The sequence below is a fragment of the Penicillium expansum genome (assembly GCF_000769745.1).
Source record: "Penicillium expansum strain MD-8 chromosome Unknown contig8, whole genome shotgun sequence".
In the NCBI taxonomy this organism is placed as follows: Eukaryota; Fungi; Ascomycota; class Eurotiomycetes; order Eurotiales; family Aspergillaceae; genus Penicillium; species Penicillium expansum.
Genome location: NW_015971309.1, coordinates 544,707 through 560,736, shown reverse-complemented (window position 1 = coordinate 560,736; position 16,030 = coordinate 544,707). Strand labels below are relative to the sequence as shown.

The window sequence follows — 16,030 nt, the reverse complement described above, 5'->3', positions numbered from 1 at the left end:
CATAGTATGTCCAACCTGATCGCTATAATAAAAAAACCCCAGAATGCGAACGCCGAACCATAGAGCTAAGAGTCATAAACATAAAGGGGTAAACATCATAAGTTAACCGTGGATGGCGACCTCTCGGCTCTCCCACATCCGGCGGATCAGCATGGCGCTGTCGTTAATCTGAAATCCTTCGTCATTGTCACCACTTAGGTCACGCGAAGCTTCGGCTGAAGTGGAGAGGATGGGATGAGATGGATCATTGGATTTGCCAGTCTTTGCGGTATCGATAGGTTCATCATTTGTCGCTGGATCTTCAGAGGTGATAGGATTTGGATTACGCAATTGGGATTCAGATGCAGGGCTGGAGCTGAGGCGACTGGGCCGTTTACCTTGCTGCAGAAGGGGCAGCGAAGGTACTGCTTTGACTGGTTTGCCGAGAGCTGATCCTTGCTCTGCTTTGTTGGCTCGGGCAATATGACGAAGACGAGCGAAGCTCTGGCCGGTGGGAGACTGGAAACGTCGCACGACCATCAGTTCTAGAGATGTTTTCTCGTACGCCTTGCGGATATGACGTGTTTCGCTGTCGTGTCCAGCGCCGCCAGCTCGAACGTCGCCGTTGAGCCCCCTGCTGGCGTCATACGTGCTGTGGCTAGCGGCATTAAATGTTGGATCAATGGCAGACGGCGGAACTGCTGCGGTCACTCCATGGTTATCAGGAGGAGAGTTATTGAGGGTTGCAGTACGTTGAAGCCAGAGCTTCTGTTGGGTGCGAGAAGGCAAGTCAGCACCACGTGGCCGTGCAGGAGATGCCGTCAATTTGGCTGCTGCACTATTCGGAGAGGGCGGTGTTTGTGGGTGGTAGTGAGGGAGGAACGACGAGGGGGTATTTGGGTCCGAATCGGTGCGAGAAGATGCCTGCGTGCTATTCTTGTTGTTCAAAATGAACCTCGACACTCCACCTTCCATGGAGGATGAGGTAGCTTGGGGCTGAGAGCCCGGCATGCTGGCCATGCTGGTTGTAGAGAATGTGCGCCGAGCGTTCTCCTGGCCAGCAGCCAGGTTGAGAGATGCGCTGCTACGCGATGCGGGATTGAGATTATTGGCTTCTGGCTTCACCATAGCCGAGATAGAGGACATGGCCGGGGGGGCTTTGGATGAGTGCGTAGAACTTAGAAGGCGGGTTGCTATGTCTCCTTGTTCAGTGTGCTGACTAGACCCATCGGCTTCTTCTTCTTCTGAGTCATGTTGCTCAGCTTCCTCATCCCCATCATCATCCTCGTCCTCGTCCAGTTCAAGGCGCTGTCGGACGAACTTGGTGGTGATCGACTCGGGTAGACTGGTCGCTCGAGGCATTTGAGGATATGGTCGTTTAACGAAGGTAAGGTGGTCGACAAGAACGGTGCTATTGTCTGCGCTGGGATTGGATGGTGCCACCGAGTTGCGCCTCGTACTTTCGGGTGACTGCGTGGTATCTTCCCACTCAGCTTCATCAGTCTCGTCATCCCCCAGCTCAAAGCCGACCGTCTTTTTCTTTACCGTGCCGGGGGGCGGCCGCTCAGTCACCAATGCTTTCTTCCCAACGGCTGATGGATTCCGGCGCAACACAGGAGTGGAATAATTTCTCTTCATGGAAGGATCAGTTGTACGATCATCTGAAACGTTATCCCAGCGAACGTGTCCGCTTTCCTTTGGACTCGCTATTGGAGTTGCGGGGGCCGACTTCTTCCGCTGATGCTGTCGCCCAGCAGTCTCGGGAGCTAGTTGGAATCGTTGGAGTTTGTTAAAGTTTTTGCTGGTAGAGGTGTTGCGGTGGTGGTTGCGGTGAGCACCAACAACATGGGCGCGGTGAGGTTTATGATGTAGAAGTGCCTTCTGCGTGTGGGACAGCGATAGGTCATTGGGAATGGCGCTGCGCGTGACGACTGCATGGGAGGACACGGCACGGCGACCGAGACCCGGGCGCTTGACAGGGGAAGATGTACTCGAGGCGTTAGAGGTGGGCATGGCGGTAAGCGAAAAGCTCCCAGAGGAGCCACAGGCGGGTAATCAGCTGTGCTCACTGAGCATAGAATGTGGGGATTGGCCGAGGCAACTTGATCAAGAGGTCTCACAGCAGATTAGAGAGCATGCAGGCGAAAAGCAATGAAGACTCAATAGCTGGAAGCCGGGTTACACCGGTTTGAACCACCACTAATAATGAATGAAAAATCAAATGGAATGTGAAAAGAAGAAGAACAGGAGAGAAATCCGGGGGGCGAATTAGAGAAGTGAAGAAGAAAGAGGGTGATCTTGCTGTCTTCGGCGATTAAGGAGCGGGTAAACCATATTGTGGAATGCCTAAGGCAGACGACTTTGCGCCAAAAAGGTTATAAATGGAACAATCCAGTAGATGGTTTAGCGTCTCAAAAAGCTACATAGTAACAATAATAATTAAGGAAAATGCACCTTTGAGAATGCACCTTAATATCCTTCAAGGATATTGGAGATAGCTATTAGCAGTAGAGGCAGTGTCGTTTCGTGTATACTTGAGATCTCTTCATTCACACTTCAAGCTACAAACACTCAATCTGTTAAAAGTCTTCAGGTATCATTGGGCGGGGAAAAACACAAAGATAAAACCATAGATAACGCCAAAAGAAATGTAATTACGCTATAGTTCAATCAAGTTCTCCTCCACTGGCCGTGCTGGTTGCTGATAAGGCGGTTGCGAAGTCTCCTGTACATACGGCCCCGGTTGTCCGGCGTTGGTTGAAGGATAGGCAGATGGCACAGCGTTAGGAGGGTGTTGAGGCGGGGGCTGTGACGAGTAATAGTAAGACTGAGAAGGGCCCGTTGCCTGCTGATGGAGTGCTGGCGCGGTAGGCGGCACAGAATAGCCTGGCGATTGCACATAGCCGGCAGATGCGTGTTGCTCGGGGCCGGGAGGACCGCCGGGAGGCGCACTGGCCTGATACTGAGATTCCTGGTGCATAATAGGCGACGGCTGATATGGGGGTTCTGTGTTAGGTGACTTGACTGAGTCTTGGTCGTGTGGTCCTCCGTGATATTGAGCTGGGGCACTTGGCGCCGGGGCATTGGTATAGTTATTTGGAATGACGTTGCTAGGTGAAGGTGATCCAAGGGTCGGGTAGGTATTTCCACCCCAAGCGTGACTGTGAGACTCATTTGTGGGGGCTCCGTGTTGAGGTTGTGATGGGTAGGCGGGGTTATGGAAGGCGCTGGGTGGACCTTGGAACCCATCGCCGTTCACCTGCTGCGGTGCATACATGGAAGCAGGTGGGCGAGAGCTGTCCATTTGAGTTCCATAATAGAAATTCTCGGCTCCACTCTGGACGTCGGGAGGGTGAGCAGGGAACGATGGCTGAAGATTTGGATATTGCGCCGCCCCAGGCACAGCTCCATGGCCAAGGTTGTGTTGGGAATAAGCAAGGGTCAGGCGCTCTTCCAGCATCCGATCGTAGTAACGTACAACCGTAGAGAGCTTGGCATGGAGATCCAATAATGTATCTGTGATGATTAGCTTGCGGTTATATACATAGAGATGTTGAGACTACTGTACTCACCATGCTTACTCATGGTCTCTCCATAGCTTCGAGCCAGCTTTGGTCGAAGCGCACCGATACTCTCATATAGCTCCTGGATCTGCGGCTCTCTAAGGATTGTTCCCGGCGGCTGATGCTGGAGCCGATCCACCAGTGTGGAGAAGAGATGAATATTCTCGGTTTCAACCGGGGTTAGTTCGTATGGGTTTTTCGGCAATGGAGCGGGCGTGCTAGATGAATCGCGCAAGATGGAACTTGGAGTGGGCACGTTCTTCAATGCAGCCGCGTGGTTCTGCTTATGTTGTTCCATATCACGCAGGGATGCTTCAATCGCAGCCTTGAGATCCGCATCTTCCTCGTCCACATGCTGCTCCGGCTCTGGGGCGGGTTTGGCGGGTTCTGGAGCGTTGCCTGTCTGCGGTACAAATCCCGAAGGACCTCTGCCCTCGGCTTCATCGAGACTCATTTGCAACGCTCGACGCAAATCCTCATCAAATCCTGTATCCGCTTTACCAGCACGAGGTTCCATTGTGTTAGATTTGCTGATGGAGTTGTTCTTGAACGCGGATCGATCCGAAATTCCTGGTGGCGCAAATGACTTGGAGGTCAATTTGGCATGGCATCCATCGTCTACTCTGACCGGCTGTAGAATTCCAAGATGCGGCAAAGGAATGGTCTTGCTTGAACACTGAGCGTCAAAAACGTTGCCGCAGTTACGGCAGTGGTGTTTGCGATTCATAAAACTGAAGGCAGTCCGGCATCGCATGCAGACTTCAGAGTCGATCCACTCTGGAGGCTGAGACAGATTCACAGATTAGCTTCTGCTTCAGAGCGAAGGTCTTGAGGCACACTCACTGCGCTACTTTCCAGCATACTGCCACTCATTTCTGTCTTTGGTGGAAACTGGTATCCCTCGCTCTGCAATTTGCGATATGTCTCTCCCAAATACATCAAATCCATACGGCCCTGTGCAGCCATAGCCCAGTTCTGAATAAGTTCCAGTATTTTCCCCTGGACCTCGGCATTAAGGGGAGCGCCTTCGGATTTCAGCAATGAGACAAGGTTATCCATGAATTCCCGAGACGCGATCTCGGCCAAGAAATGTGTGCCTCCGTTCTTGACACATGTATCCGTTAACTAGAGGGGCGGGCTTATCAGCGCTTGTTCCAAGCCTATCATCAACCGGGGGGTAGTGTTTCACCTTCAGTGTCGCCAGCTGAATATTGGGATTCCTATTCTCGAGTCGTCGTTTCAAAGACCTCATTCCATCCTTGGGCTGAACGCTCTTTGATCGAACCATGTCTGATATTTCCAGGTTGAGGGCAATGTCTTCCCTAGAAGTGAGTTAGCCACATGGACATTTATTTCAGACAATCCCGGTAGGCAACACCGGTACATATATGCATGATAACAATACGGCAATCAAAACTCACAGGGAGGAAGCTGTCGCCCGCTCGATTTGCTCATCGAGCGGCGAGGTTGAAGAGAACCAGCCTGCCATGGTGAAGTCGAAACACCCGATGCGCACGTAATATTGAAGGTACACAGATCGCAGTAGTGTTGCAGAAAGCCAAGACACTTAAATGCAGCAAATATGAAGATCAGGCTGGTAAGTTGGAGGAGGAGCTTCCAGGCACCTCAATAGTGACTAAGCCCCTGGCGTCATAGGCTGGGGGCGGTGAAGTACTGTCATCTGATTACCCCAGAGGCATCCCGCATTGCGTCCCTGGATCTGTCCTCTTTACTTTGGTCTGTCTTTCGTTATTTGTGTTTGTTATTTGAACTTGATCAACTCTTGGGCGGATTGGGTACGCCAGTGGTTTGGCTCTACGTTCTTTGTTTTCCTGATCTTGGATATAACCATGCGCTAAGTCCGCTTGTCGCTGCCTGGATCTACCATGTCCTCCGATGCGGCGACTTTGCCATCTCCCCCAAAGATACCACCGTGGAAGGCCAGCCGACGTCCTTACTCGGTGGGGGAAAACATGACTACCAGCGGACAAATCAACAGGCCGGATTCATATCCCAAGGGCAAGGCCCCTCTCATCCCACCGCGGCGACCTCGGTTTCCCAATATCAAAGACCTGCAAGACCAGGCTGCTGCGTTAAATGTTAACGATACTACACCGGTATGTGCGACACTTACTGCAAATTGTATGAATCATTTTCTCTAAACAAGATCATAGCTTAGTATTCTCTTGCCAACGGCTGTCGATGCAATCGAAAGAGCGAAGAACCTCGCAGATGACGACTATAACGATAAAGCCTACATCCAGTACCTTCGGGCCTCTGAAATCACTATCAATCTCATTCCCCATCATCCAGACTATCGAATCGTCAGCCAACGCCCTGATTGGTACAAGGAATTCGCCGATCTAGTGAGGGCGGTGCGATCCAAACAAGGCACTATGGATGCGATCAAGCGGGACATCATCGAAGATAATTTGGTCAGTGGTATGCAGCCAACCGGTGTCTTTACATCCAGGTCTCCAGAACAAATTTCTGTCACGCCACGGGGCCGTGAGAATCGAGACTCTGGAGCAAACTTAGCTAGAATGCCAAGTCCGACTGAGTATCAAAGAACGCCCGAGACAGAGGCACATCCGCAGAGATATTCCAGTCCTCCAGATGACATGCTTGCGCAACGTTTTGCGAAACTCAAGGCATCTCCGCCTTCCAATCAACATGGGTTGGGAGCAAGTACTGCTGGATCGGGAAGCCCAATTGTAGGATCTGCAGGGCAGAGCCCACTTCATCCATCGAACGTACCCCTTGGGACATACAGCTCCCCACCGCCAAGACGACCATTGGGACCTCGCGGCATGGGATCTTCATCTAATGTGCCGACCATTCCACCGAAGCTTCCGCTTAACACCTCGTTACCGCGTGCTCCGGACCCGGCCTATAGCCCCGTTTTCACGGTACCATCAAAGCCCACATCCAATCCACCAAGAAGGTCAACGGAGAGCATACACTCAAGCAATCCAAGATACTCACAATTCAGCAACTCACCACGTGTCAGTCCAACCCGGGGAGGCTTCGATGAGAATCCATATAGAGCTATGACGCCTAATGGCTTGAATTCGGCACGAGAGACGCGAAGCAACTCACCCGATTTGCCGTACAGTACAACTATAACTGCACAGAGCCTCCTTGAAGATCTGCGGAAATTTAATGTACTGCTGATTGACGTTCGGGCCCGAGACCAGTATGATAATGGTCACGTATATGCAAAATCGATCATATGTATAGAACCTGTGGTTCTGAAAGAGAATGTGTCAGCGGAAGAACTAGAGGAGCGACTTGTTGTTTCGCCGGAGCATGAGCAGGCCTTATTTGAGAAACGGAACGAGTACGACCTTGTGGTTTACTATGATCAAAGTGCCGATTCCGTCAGCTATCTCGCTGGCTCACCGGTGGGGACATCAGCACCCCATCTGAGAGCTCTCCATGATACTCTTTACGAGTTCAATGCATACAAACCGTTGAAGGCCGGCCGGCCTCCGGCTCTGCTGCTCGGTGGATTGGACGCCTGGATCGATCTTTTAGGGCCACAATCCCTTGCGACCTCCTCAACTGCTGCCGCCATGAGTTCTCTGCAGGCCAGAAAGCCGGTGCTTAGACCTGGTCGGCCCCTCGGGAGAGTGCCTACCATGGCTAGTGCGAATTCAAGCCTTGAAATTCGGAAGAGACGACTGCGCGAATTTACCCCTTTGAATTCGAAGGAGTTGTCCGAGTGGATGGAGAAATCTAAAGTCGAGGAGATCGACACGAGCACGTATGCCGAGGAAGACTCGCTGACGGAAGAACCCGAGGAGACCGGACCAGAGCCTTCAAGTCCATTTGTCCACACATATGAGGCTTTCTTGCGTCGGTTCCCTGAACCGCACGATGTTCAACAGTCCATGATGCACGCGGATCCCTCTCCCCCTTCTACCGCTGCTCCAAATTATGCTGCGCACATGTCAGTGGCCCCCTCTCGACCACCCCCTGCTGTGCCTCGTCGAAGCTATAGCGGCGTCTCCGATGGACGGCAAATCCAACCCCATTTGCACCGACAGAATTCGGCGAACCGAACCGCCTTGTACGCTCCAAGCTCCCGCCTAGATCGCCTCAAAATTCCGCGGACTGGATTGACCAATTTCGGTGTGACGTGCTACATGAATTCTACGATCCAATGCCTCAGCGCAACAATTCCACTGAGTAGATTCTTCATCGACAACCGATTTCGCTATTATGTACAAAAGAATTGGAAGGGGTCTCAGGGCGTTATGCCGGGACTTTATGCGAACCTGACCCGGTCGCTGTGGAAGAACGATGTCGAGGTCATCATGCCAACCTCGTTCCGGAACTTTTGTGGACGCTTGAATCGTGAATGGGGCATCGACCGGCAGCAAGATGCCAAAGAATTCTTCGATTTTGTGGTAGATTGCCTCCACGAGGATCTCAATATCAACTGGCAGCGAACACCGCTTCGACCGTTGACCTTTTCGGAGGAGATGCAACGAGAGCGAATGCCAATGACCAAAGTTTCCCAAATTGAATGGGATCGATACTGCCACCGAGAGGAGTCTTTCATCTCGTCACTATTCGCCGGACAACATGCCAGTCGACTGCGCTGCACGACCTGCCGACAAACGTCCACTACCTACGAGGCCTTCTACAGTATCAGCGTCGAAATCCCACCTACCGGTGCCGGTGATATCTATCAGTGTCTCCGTAGCTACTGTAAGGAGGAGATGCTGAGCGGCGACGAGGTTTGGAAGTGCCCACACTGTAAATGCAAGCGAATGGCAACCAAACAGATCATCATCACACGAGCGCCCCAAATTCTCGTTGTCCACTTCAAGCGTTTTTCTGCATCCAAGACCCAAAGTGCACGGAAGATCCACACCCCCATCGAATTCCCGCTTCACGGTCTACGGATGGACGATTTTGTGATTTCTCACCCTCACCCTCCCCCTCCGGAGCCCGGTATGCCGCCCACCACCGGCGCCACGGTCCCGCCATTCACTTACGATGCCTTTGCGGTCTTGCGGCATCTCGGGTCTTCAATGGGCAGCGGACACTACATCTCACTAGTCCGCGATGCGGAGCGGCAGTGCTGGCGGAAATTCGATGACGATCGGGCCACTGACTTCAATCCGCGGGAGCTTCGACCGCGGGAGCGGTTACAGAACGAGCAAGCCTACATTGTGTTTTATGAGCGAGTTCCAGCGAAATGAGCGTTTTGATTTCTAGCACATTGTCATGATCACGATTGGATAGAGGGTTTTTTTTTGGGTGTATATTATTACGCAAATAGTATTTTAGTACTTACTAACTCCGTCCTCCGTACTTGATGTACATATTCCTAACTCCAGCGGAAAGCGGATACCGACGGTGCTACCCGAGAATTGATCCCCCCGAGGTTACGGTTAACCAGGGCAGGGTGGCCAGGCAGTTGTATATTCTTATGTACTACACTATGACACTATACTATAACACTATACTATATCATAAAATCCAAACATCTTCAATACTTTAAAGAGTAATATACGCCGCAAACTCCAAGGCCAGATCTCCCCTCTTCTTCATACTCTAATAAGCAGCCCCTGATTCGTCAGGACCCCTATGCTATCTAGCACAACATAGAGTACGGCGTACATACGGTATACATAGAATCAATTAGACTAAGCACAATGACCAAGTAAGATAGAATGTAATAGAATGTATTAACGATCCAATAAGAAATCCCCTGTATTTTCCCCTCTCTTATAAGCCGGGTGTCATTCACGGCATCAAAGTCCCCAGTACCTGGGACCCACACGACGAGACCGCCCAGCCGCACGTACCAGCGACATCTTGGGGGTTTCTTTTTCTGTTCTTTTTGGACATCTACTCTTCTTCTCTTTTTGTCTTTTCCTCTTTTCCTCTTTTCCTCTTTTGTGCTATACTCTACCTGCCTTTCTGGACTTATTATTTCCCCGAAATACCCCGTAAGTTGTCTCATTGTCTTCCTATCTCCCAACATTTCTCGGAACTGTTTTCTCCTATCGCCAACTCCACTCAACATATCCCCTCCTTTTACTTGGTCTTTACAGAACCCCAACTGACATCGGCAATATTATTCAGATACCTCAATTCACCATGTCTGAAGTCAAGCAACTCACCCTCCAGGAGGTCTCCGAGCACAGCACCAAGAAGGATCTCTACCTTATCATTAACGACAAGGTCTACGACTGCACCACATTCGCCAATGAGCACCCGTACGTTCTTTCCATATCTACCCATTGCCACCGAGTCTAGCGTCCCAATACCCGAGGCCAAAAGAACAAGCGAGAGCGAGAGGCGAACAGAAGGGAAAAAAAAGCAAAAGCGAAAAGAAAAACAAGAAGAAAAAAAAAGGCCACCTCAGCCTACTATCTTCCCTCTCGCATTGCTTCACCAACCCCAGATCCAATCCCAGAATCAGCCAGCTAACAAATCCAACAGTGGTGGTGAGGAAGTCCTCCTCGATCTCGCCGGCCAAGACTGCACCGAAGCCTTCGACGACGTCGGCCACAGCGATGAAGCGCGCGCCCTCCTCGACGACGGCATGTTCGTCGGCGACGTGAAGCGCATGGTACGCAACCCACCCCAAAAGCATCCCACCATCCTTACTACAATCCACCTTTCTCTCTCACACTCATGTGTTCCCTCCCCCTCCTTCTACCCTCGGCCCTCCCCAAACCCCATACAATCACATGCACCAATACTGACACCATTGAAAAATAGCCCGGCGACCCCGTCCCCAAGGCCAAGCCAACCACCAGCACAGACTCCTTGTCTTCTTCCTCCGCCTCCGGCTTCGGCGTCGGCCTCTACGCTGTCATCCTCGTCGGCGGCGCTATCGCATACGGCGCATACAACTACCTCCAGGCTCAGCAGGCTCAGCAGCAGTAAACTAGTCGGCTGCCGGGTTATTTTGTTTTGCAATTAGATGATTCACTGTGAAAGGATTGGCGAGTTGTATGGTCAGAATGCAGATCTGAGATTTTAAAGACCTGTGTTTCCCATACGCATGGGAGTCGCTATGGCTAAAAGAGCAAAGAGAGCGTTTTTTTTTCGAGTTTCGGGCCTTATGAGTATCCAGCTCTTTTTTTTTATATTACCTTTTTTATCTATTCATATGTATTTTCGACATACCTTATTGGATTAATCTTTTTTTTTCCGAAAATGACTATCAACATGATTTGATCTGTTAGACCGAGAAACCTCTGAATTCTGAAGATGCGGATAATCAACCCACTCCGTACTCCGTACTCCGGGGCCTGGGCTCAATACGGCAATTGACGCAGATCACTCCCGGCGGAGTCCTTTACTCCTTTAGGATCGGAAATCCCCATTCCCGACATCTCCCCATCTCTCCGTCTCTCCAATATATCTGCAATATCTCCAATTCTCTCTTACGAAAAGTAATTACTAATAGCCTAAAGATGAGGGGAGATAAGAGGAGATTGAGTCCGAGCTTCCAAGGTTGTTGGCTGTTCGATAGCGTTCGATCCTATTCCTCTTCTAGTCGGCAATCTACATATGTTGCAATTTATACCATAGTATCTCGGCTAGATTACATGCAACATAGATAGGTGGCATGTCACCTACAACATAGATAAAATGGAGTTCCAATTCATTCATGATAGAGCCAAATTACTTAGATTGGAAAGCCACCTGGGCAGTCAACACTCTGTCTCATCTACAAAAGAATCGAGGTCCATCAATTCCTCGTAGACAATCCGAATCAGATCTGGGGAAGTAGCTACAAGAAAAAAAGACATAATAGGATGGAAAAGGCCAAAAGCAATAAATGCGAAAGCAAGATCAAAAAGAAATTCTTTTAAAACCCAATATTCATGAAGTAGATACCAAAAAAAAAAGATGAAAACAAGAATTGAAGTAGAAAAAGCCAAAAGAAAAAGAACTAAAATGATACTGTTCCCGCTCGCTCGAATTTAAAGCAGAGAAGGGTGGTGTAAGAGTCGGTTTCTCTGTATCAGATCAAACCCACTGTCGCAATAACAAACCATAAGCACTCACCGCGCAGCGCCGTGAAGTCCATTCTGCACGGCCTCCAGGATCATCTCCTTGGCCTCTTCCAGGCCGCTGGAGCTACCCCGGATCTCAATCGCTTCACCGCGAGCCTGGTCCTTGGGCACATTGATACGACAACCGGTCTTCTTGCGGATGGCGTTGATCTGGCTGCCGCCCTGGCCGACGACGAAGCGGTAGGTCTTGGGATCCGGCAGGATCAGGTAGCCCGTAGTAGACTGCTGGGTTGCGGAGGCGAGAGCCTTCTCGATGACGGCACGGGCCTTGGTCACGTTCTCCGGGGTACCGCTGAGAACCCAGGGGAAGGGGGTAGAGGCGATTTCGGAGGTGTTGTTGTCGACGATGGTCCAGGAGTGAGCATCGGCGGTTACGCTGGGGTCATCAATGATCAGGGGCATGTCAGTGCCTTCAGCAGTGGTGCGGGTATCCTCGGCGGCAGAGGGGGCGGGAACAGGCACGGGCTGGCCAGCGTGATCGACGGTGACCTGGTGGTCGTTGCGCAGGCGGCGGAAGATGTGGCCATTGTCGGCGAGGACGTGGTGCAGGTGGCTGGGGACCTCGATGGTCTCCGCGTGCTGCTCCTTCAGCATGGACTTGAGGTGCTCCTTGGCGCTTTCAACGGCGCTGGTGGGTCCCTTGAGCTTCACGTCGGTACGACCTGAGCCCTGCTTGGGGATATCAAGGGTGACATTGAACTTGGACTCGATTCCACGGCGGGTGTCACCTCCACGGCCGATGAGCATGCGGTGCTGGGCGGTGGGAACGTCGAGGATCTCCGTGACCTGGTCCTGGCGCTCCTTGACAAACTCCTCGATCGCGGCGATGATGCTCTCCACGATCTTGCCGTTGCCCTCGAGGCGGATGGTCGACTCGGTGCTTTCAGGGCGGGGGAAACGGACCATTCTGGCGGCACTGCCGTCAGTGGGGCCGCCAGCCTCGGTGACAATCTTGCGGATGTTGGCACCTATATTGAGTCAGTAATTGCAAATAAACATATCAGGTTGCATGAAAACATACCGCCTCCACCGATCAAAGCCTTGTGGTACTTCTTCTCAACTTCAATGGTCTTGACCACAGTCGCATCGAATTCGCTAGCCCGCTGCTGCAAGATCTTCTTGGCCTCGGCAACTTGTTGCTTAGTACCCTTGACACGAATCTCCACACGGCCGGACGCATCCGGCGCATCGTTGGCACTAGGAACATCAATCTGGGCACCAGTATCAGCGCGAAGCTTATCCATCTCGCGGCCACGCTGGCCGATCAAGGATGCGACCTGGCTCTGGGCAACAGAGATGGCGGCAGAATGACCGTGCTCAATGACATATTGCAACAAGCTGAGGATCTCATCACGAGCCGAGTCAGCGCCCTTGCTGGGGCCCTTGACAAGGACTTCATCAGGAGCCTGCTGAGTACGCTGAGGACGAGCACCACCAGCATCGCTGCCGGTTTCCGTGGAGTCATCACTGGCAACGGTTGCGCGGGGGAACTGGACACGGACGGAGTACCGATCCTGAAGACGGTTGACCTGGTTTCCGCGCTGGCCGATCAACTCACGGTGGTATTGGGCGGGAACCTTGAGAATGTGAGTGGTCTCATCTTCCAGCTTCTTGCCCATATTGATGATGCGCATGCGGGTAGCATCCGCCTTGGCCTTGGGTCCCTTGACCTCGACCTTCCCGTTCTCCACCTTGATATCAACATCGAACTCCTCGCGGAGCTTGTTGATGTTTTCACCACGCTTGCCAATCAGGAAGTTTGCGTACTTCTGGGGGAAGTCAAAGCTAGTGGTGTATCCACGCTCCAGATCGTCCTTCTCCTGTTCCACGACGAAAGCCTCCACCTTGGCGATAAGCTCAGCCACCAGTGCCGAGGGACCACGAAGGGAAACCTCACATTGAGAACCCTTAGCATCACCGACAATGGCACGCACAGGGATGCTGTCCTCGCCCTTGGCCTCTTGCTCGCGGGTGATGAATTTACGCGCCTTCTCCTGGTATTTGGCAGGGACGGAAACCGTCTTGGCAACAATGTCAAGCTGGTCTCCGAGAGCACCCAGAAGGAATTCCTGGGCCTCTTGCAGACCCTTCTCGAAGGCTGCAACATCTGCAGGAGAGGGGCGCTGTCTGGGGACCTCGAAGCGGGAGGCAGTTGCGGAGGGGCCCTCATAAACAAGAACAACTTCGGGGGAGTTGATGTCATCCGGCACCATCAGGTGGACGCCATAGTCACTCTGGAGGGTGCCTGCGCTTCGGTCGCGGAGGTACTGGTGGAAGTACGGGTCTACAGAGATGTGGCGGAGTCTAGAAGGTGGGAGAGCCTGGACTAGGTTCATGATATCGGAACGGGCACGAATGGTGTTCTTGCCGTCACGGGAGTACACCTCCCAAGTGATGGGTCCACCAACGCTAGGAGGAAGTGCAATGTGTGCATCATAGGTCGATTCGAGTTCCTTAATGACCTGGCGGCGACGGAGGTACTGCGAAAGAGCGCTTGCGTGGGCATGGGGACCGGCGGGAGCATTGGGGTGCTGGCGGGACAGATCAATGCTAGCCATCTGCATGCTTGTCGCAAGATCCATAGCGTGTTCAATGCCAGCCTCGATCTGGTCGAGGGGACCAGTGATGGTGAGGAACTCGCTCTCGTCGGAGGCAGGGGGCAGGACAATGGCACATCCGGTCTGGGCAACGAACTGGTGCAGAGCGTCGGCCTCATTGCCGAGAATGAACTGGTGCTGGCCACGGTTGATGGCCAGCTGGCGCAGAGTAAGCTGCTGTTGCAATTGCGCAGCCAAGCGCTCAATCTCAGCCCGAGCCTCCTGTGCGGCAGCCCGTTCTCCGGAAATCAAAATGTGCTTATCAGGCACAGCCACGAACTGGACCTGGCCAGGGTTGGCCTCCTGGGGAGGGGGCTGGCTCGACCAAGTATCATAGCGCGGCACATTGATCTGTGCTTTTGTGCGCTCTTCAATGGCCCGCACGTTGGCGTCATGTGCACCTGCAATGAAGGGGAAGAACTCAGGAGGAACGGTCTTCAATCGGAAGCTCATGTTTGAACCGCGCTCCTTGACAATCGCCTCGATTTCGCGCCGGGCCATCTCCGCGGCCACGGCATCTCCCTCAATCAAAATATCAATGGTATCATCGTCATCGTCGTCGGCACCGGCGGCGTTGCCGTCGGCACGGGGGACCTGAACACGGGCACCGGTGCGGGTCTGGATATCCTGCACAACGGTACCTTGGCGGCCAATGATGTGAGCGCGCGCAGATGTGGGAATGGGAACACGGACGGATTGCTATTAAAACAAATTGGTTAGCCTGGATACTCCTTTTGCGCACGTTCGATCGATATACCTTAGATCCAACCTGCTGAGCCACCTCGCGGAGAGCCTGGCGCACCGCATCTACGGAGCCCTTTCCTTCGAAAATGATTGAGCCACCAGGGCCACCGCGCATATCAACATTGGCCTTTGATCTCCGGGAGATATCCCGGAGAATATCACGAAGAGGCTTCTTCATCTGTCCACGGGGTTGCATCTGGGAGGGTGCTAGGCGGAGCTGCTCCATGTGCTTTCCGGGGAGTGCCATGATACGGGGGATCTCTGTTCCTGTGTTAAAAAAAGATATGTCCGATTCGAGGGAGCCACAAAATAATCCACATACCCATTGACTTCGCGGGCAAGCCATTTGCGACAGTAGTGGCCGCGGAAGGCTTCTTCGCACCCCATGTAGCGGCCGCGGGGGCAGCGGGCTTCGGACCGCTGCCCAAAGCTGGGAACAATTCTTCGGATTGAACATCGAATGTCGGGGCCTTTTTAGTGGCGGGCTTAGGGACAGACGCCGGAGAAACAGTAGGCTCGGGGGTGTTAGAGTCGACGAGGAGGGGCTGTTCGGGCTGCAGCGAAGTGGGAGGGGGGTGTTTGAGGTCCTCCTCGTCCACGGTTTCCTCCACAGTGGGCTTGTGCACCTCGTCGCGGGCGTGCTGTTGTTCCAACATGGCAGCGAGGGATCCGCCGTTGGCAGTGGTTGTTGGTTCAGAAGCCATTACGAGAAATGGAGATTGAAAAGGTAAATCGGGGTTGGAGACAAGATTGGTAAATGGGCTATGCACAAGATCCTGCAATCACGGGCCTGGGTCAGTATGCAATCACAACAGATCAAGGTAGATCAGGACAGATCACCGTAAACCTCGAGTGCAATCAATGGCATGACCGGGACTTGGAAATAACTCACAGGTGAAAGTATATCCTTCCTCTTTTGTAATTGAGTGGGATATATAGCTTTTTCTTTCAGGAGAATGCGGATGCAATTCAATAAAATGCAATAGCAATTCGGACTGACAAAGCGCCGATAATTAAAAATGAAGGATACAGGGGCTCAAAGAGAGGAGCCACCTGAAAAGAAAGTGAGGAAAGGGGAGGTGGGAGAGAAGAAGAG

At 52.4% G+C, this 16,030-nt stretch overlaps 5 protein-coding genes across 5 annotated transcripts; 2 read left to right on the top strand and 3 right to left on the bottom strand.

Annotated features, from left to right (window-relative positions):
* Positions 1-102: 102 nt before the first annotated feature.
* On the bottom strand, positions 103-1,992 carry PEX2_004630 (uncharacterized protein; the record flags this gene model as incomplete). The annotated part of the gene is made up of 1 exon (XM_016737740.1): positions 103-1,992. One exon carries the CDS (start codon positions 1,990-1,992, stop codon positions 103-105), a length of 1,890 nt encoding a protein of 629 aa, XP_016598796.1.
* A 646-nt stretch (positions 1,993-2,638) lies between these two features.
* On the bottom strand, positions 2,639-5,031 carry vps27 (ESCRT-0 subunit protein VPS27; the record flags this gene model as incomplete). Its single annotated transcript, XM_016737739.1, has 5 exons — positions 2,639-3,495; positions 3,552-4,326; positions 4,386-4,667; positions 4,714-4,864; positions 4,964-5,031. 5 exons carry the CDS (start codon positions 5,029-5,031, stop codon positions 2,639-2,641), a joined length of 2,133 nt encoding a protein of 710 aa, XP_016598795.1.
* Positions 5,032-5,428: 397 nt separating this feature from the next.
* Positions 5,429-8,755, top strand: PEX2_004610 (putative ubiquitin C-terminal hydrolase; the record flags this gene model as incomplete). The annotated part of the gene is made up of 2 exons (XM_016737738.1): positions 5,429-5,659; positions 5,717-8,755. The coding sequence occupies 2 exons, from the start codon at positions 5,429-5,431 to the stop codon at positions 8,753-8,755; spliced, it is 3,270 nt and encodes a 1,089-aa protein (XP_016598794.1).
* Positions 8,756-9,659: 904 nt separating this feature from the next.
* Positions 9,660-10,454, top strand: PEX2_004600 (cytochrome b5-like heme/steroid binding domain-containing protein; the record flags this gene model as incomplete). The annotated part of the gene is made up of 3 exons (XM_016737737.1): positions 9,660-9,778; positions 10,005-10,134; positions 10,287-10,454. 3 exons carry the CDS (start codon positions 9,660-9,662, stop codon positions 10,452-10,454), a joined length of 417 nt encoding a protein of 138 aa, XP_016598793.1.
* Positions 10,455-11,469: 1,015 nt separating this feature from the next.
* On the bottom strand, positions 11,470-15,638 carry PEX2_004590 (putative RNA binding effector protein Scp160; the record flags this gene model as incomplete). The annotated part of the gene is made up of 5 exons (XM_016737736.1): positions 11,470-11,536; positions 11,586-12,561; positions 12,615-14,889; positions 14,948-15,195; positions 15,257-15,638. 5 exons carry the CDS (start codon positions 15,636-15,638, stop codon positions 11,470-11,472), a joined length of 3,948 nt encoding a protein of 1,315 aa, XP_016598792.1.
* Between the last annotated feature and the right edge of the window lie 392 nt (positions 15,639-16,030).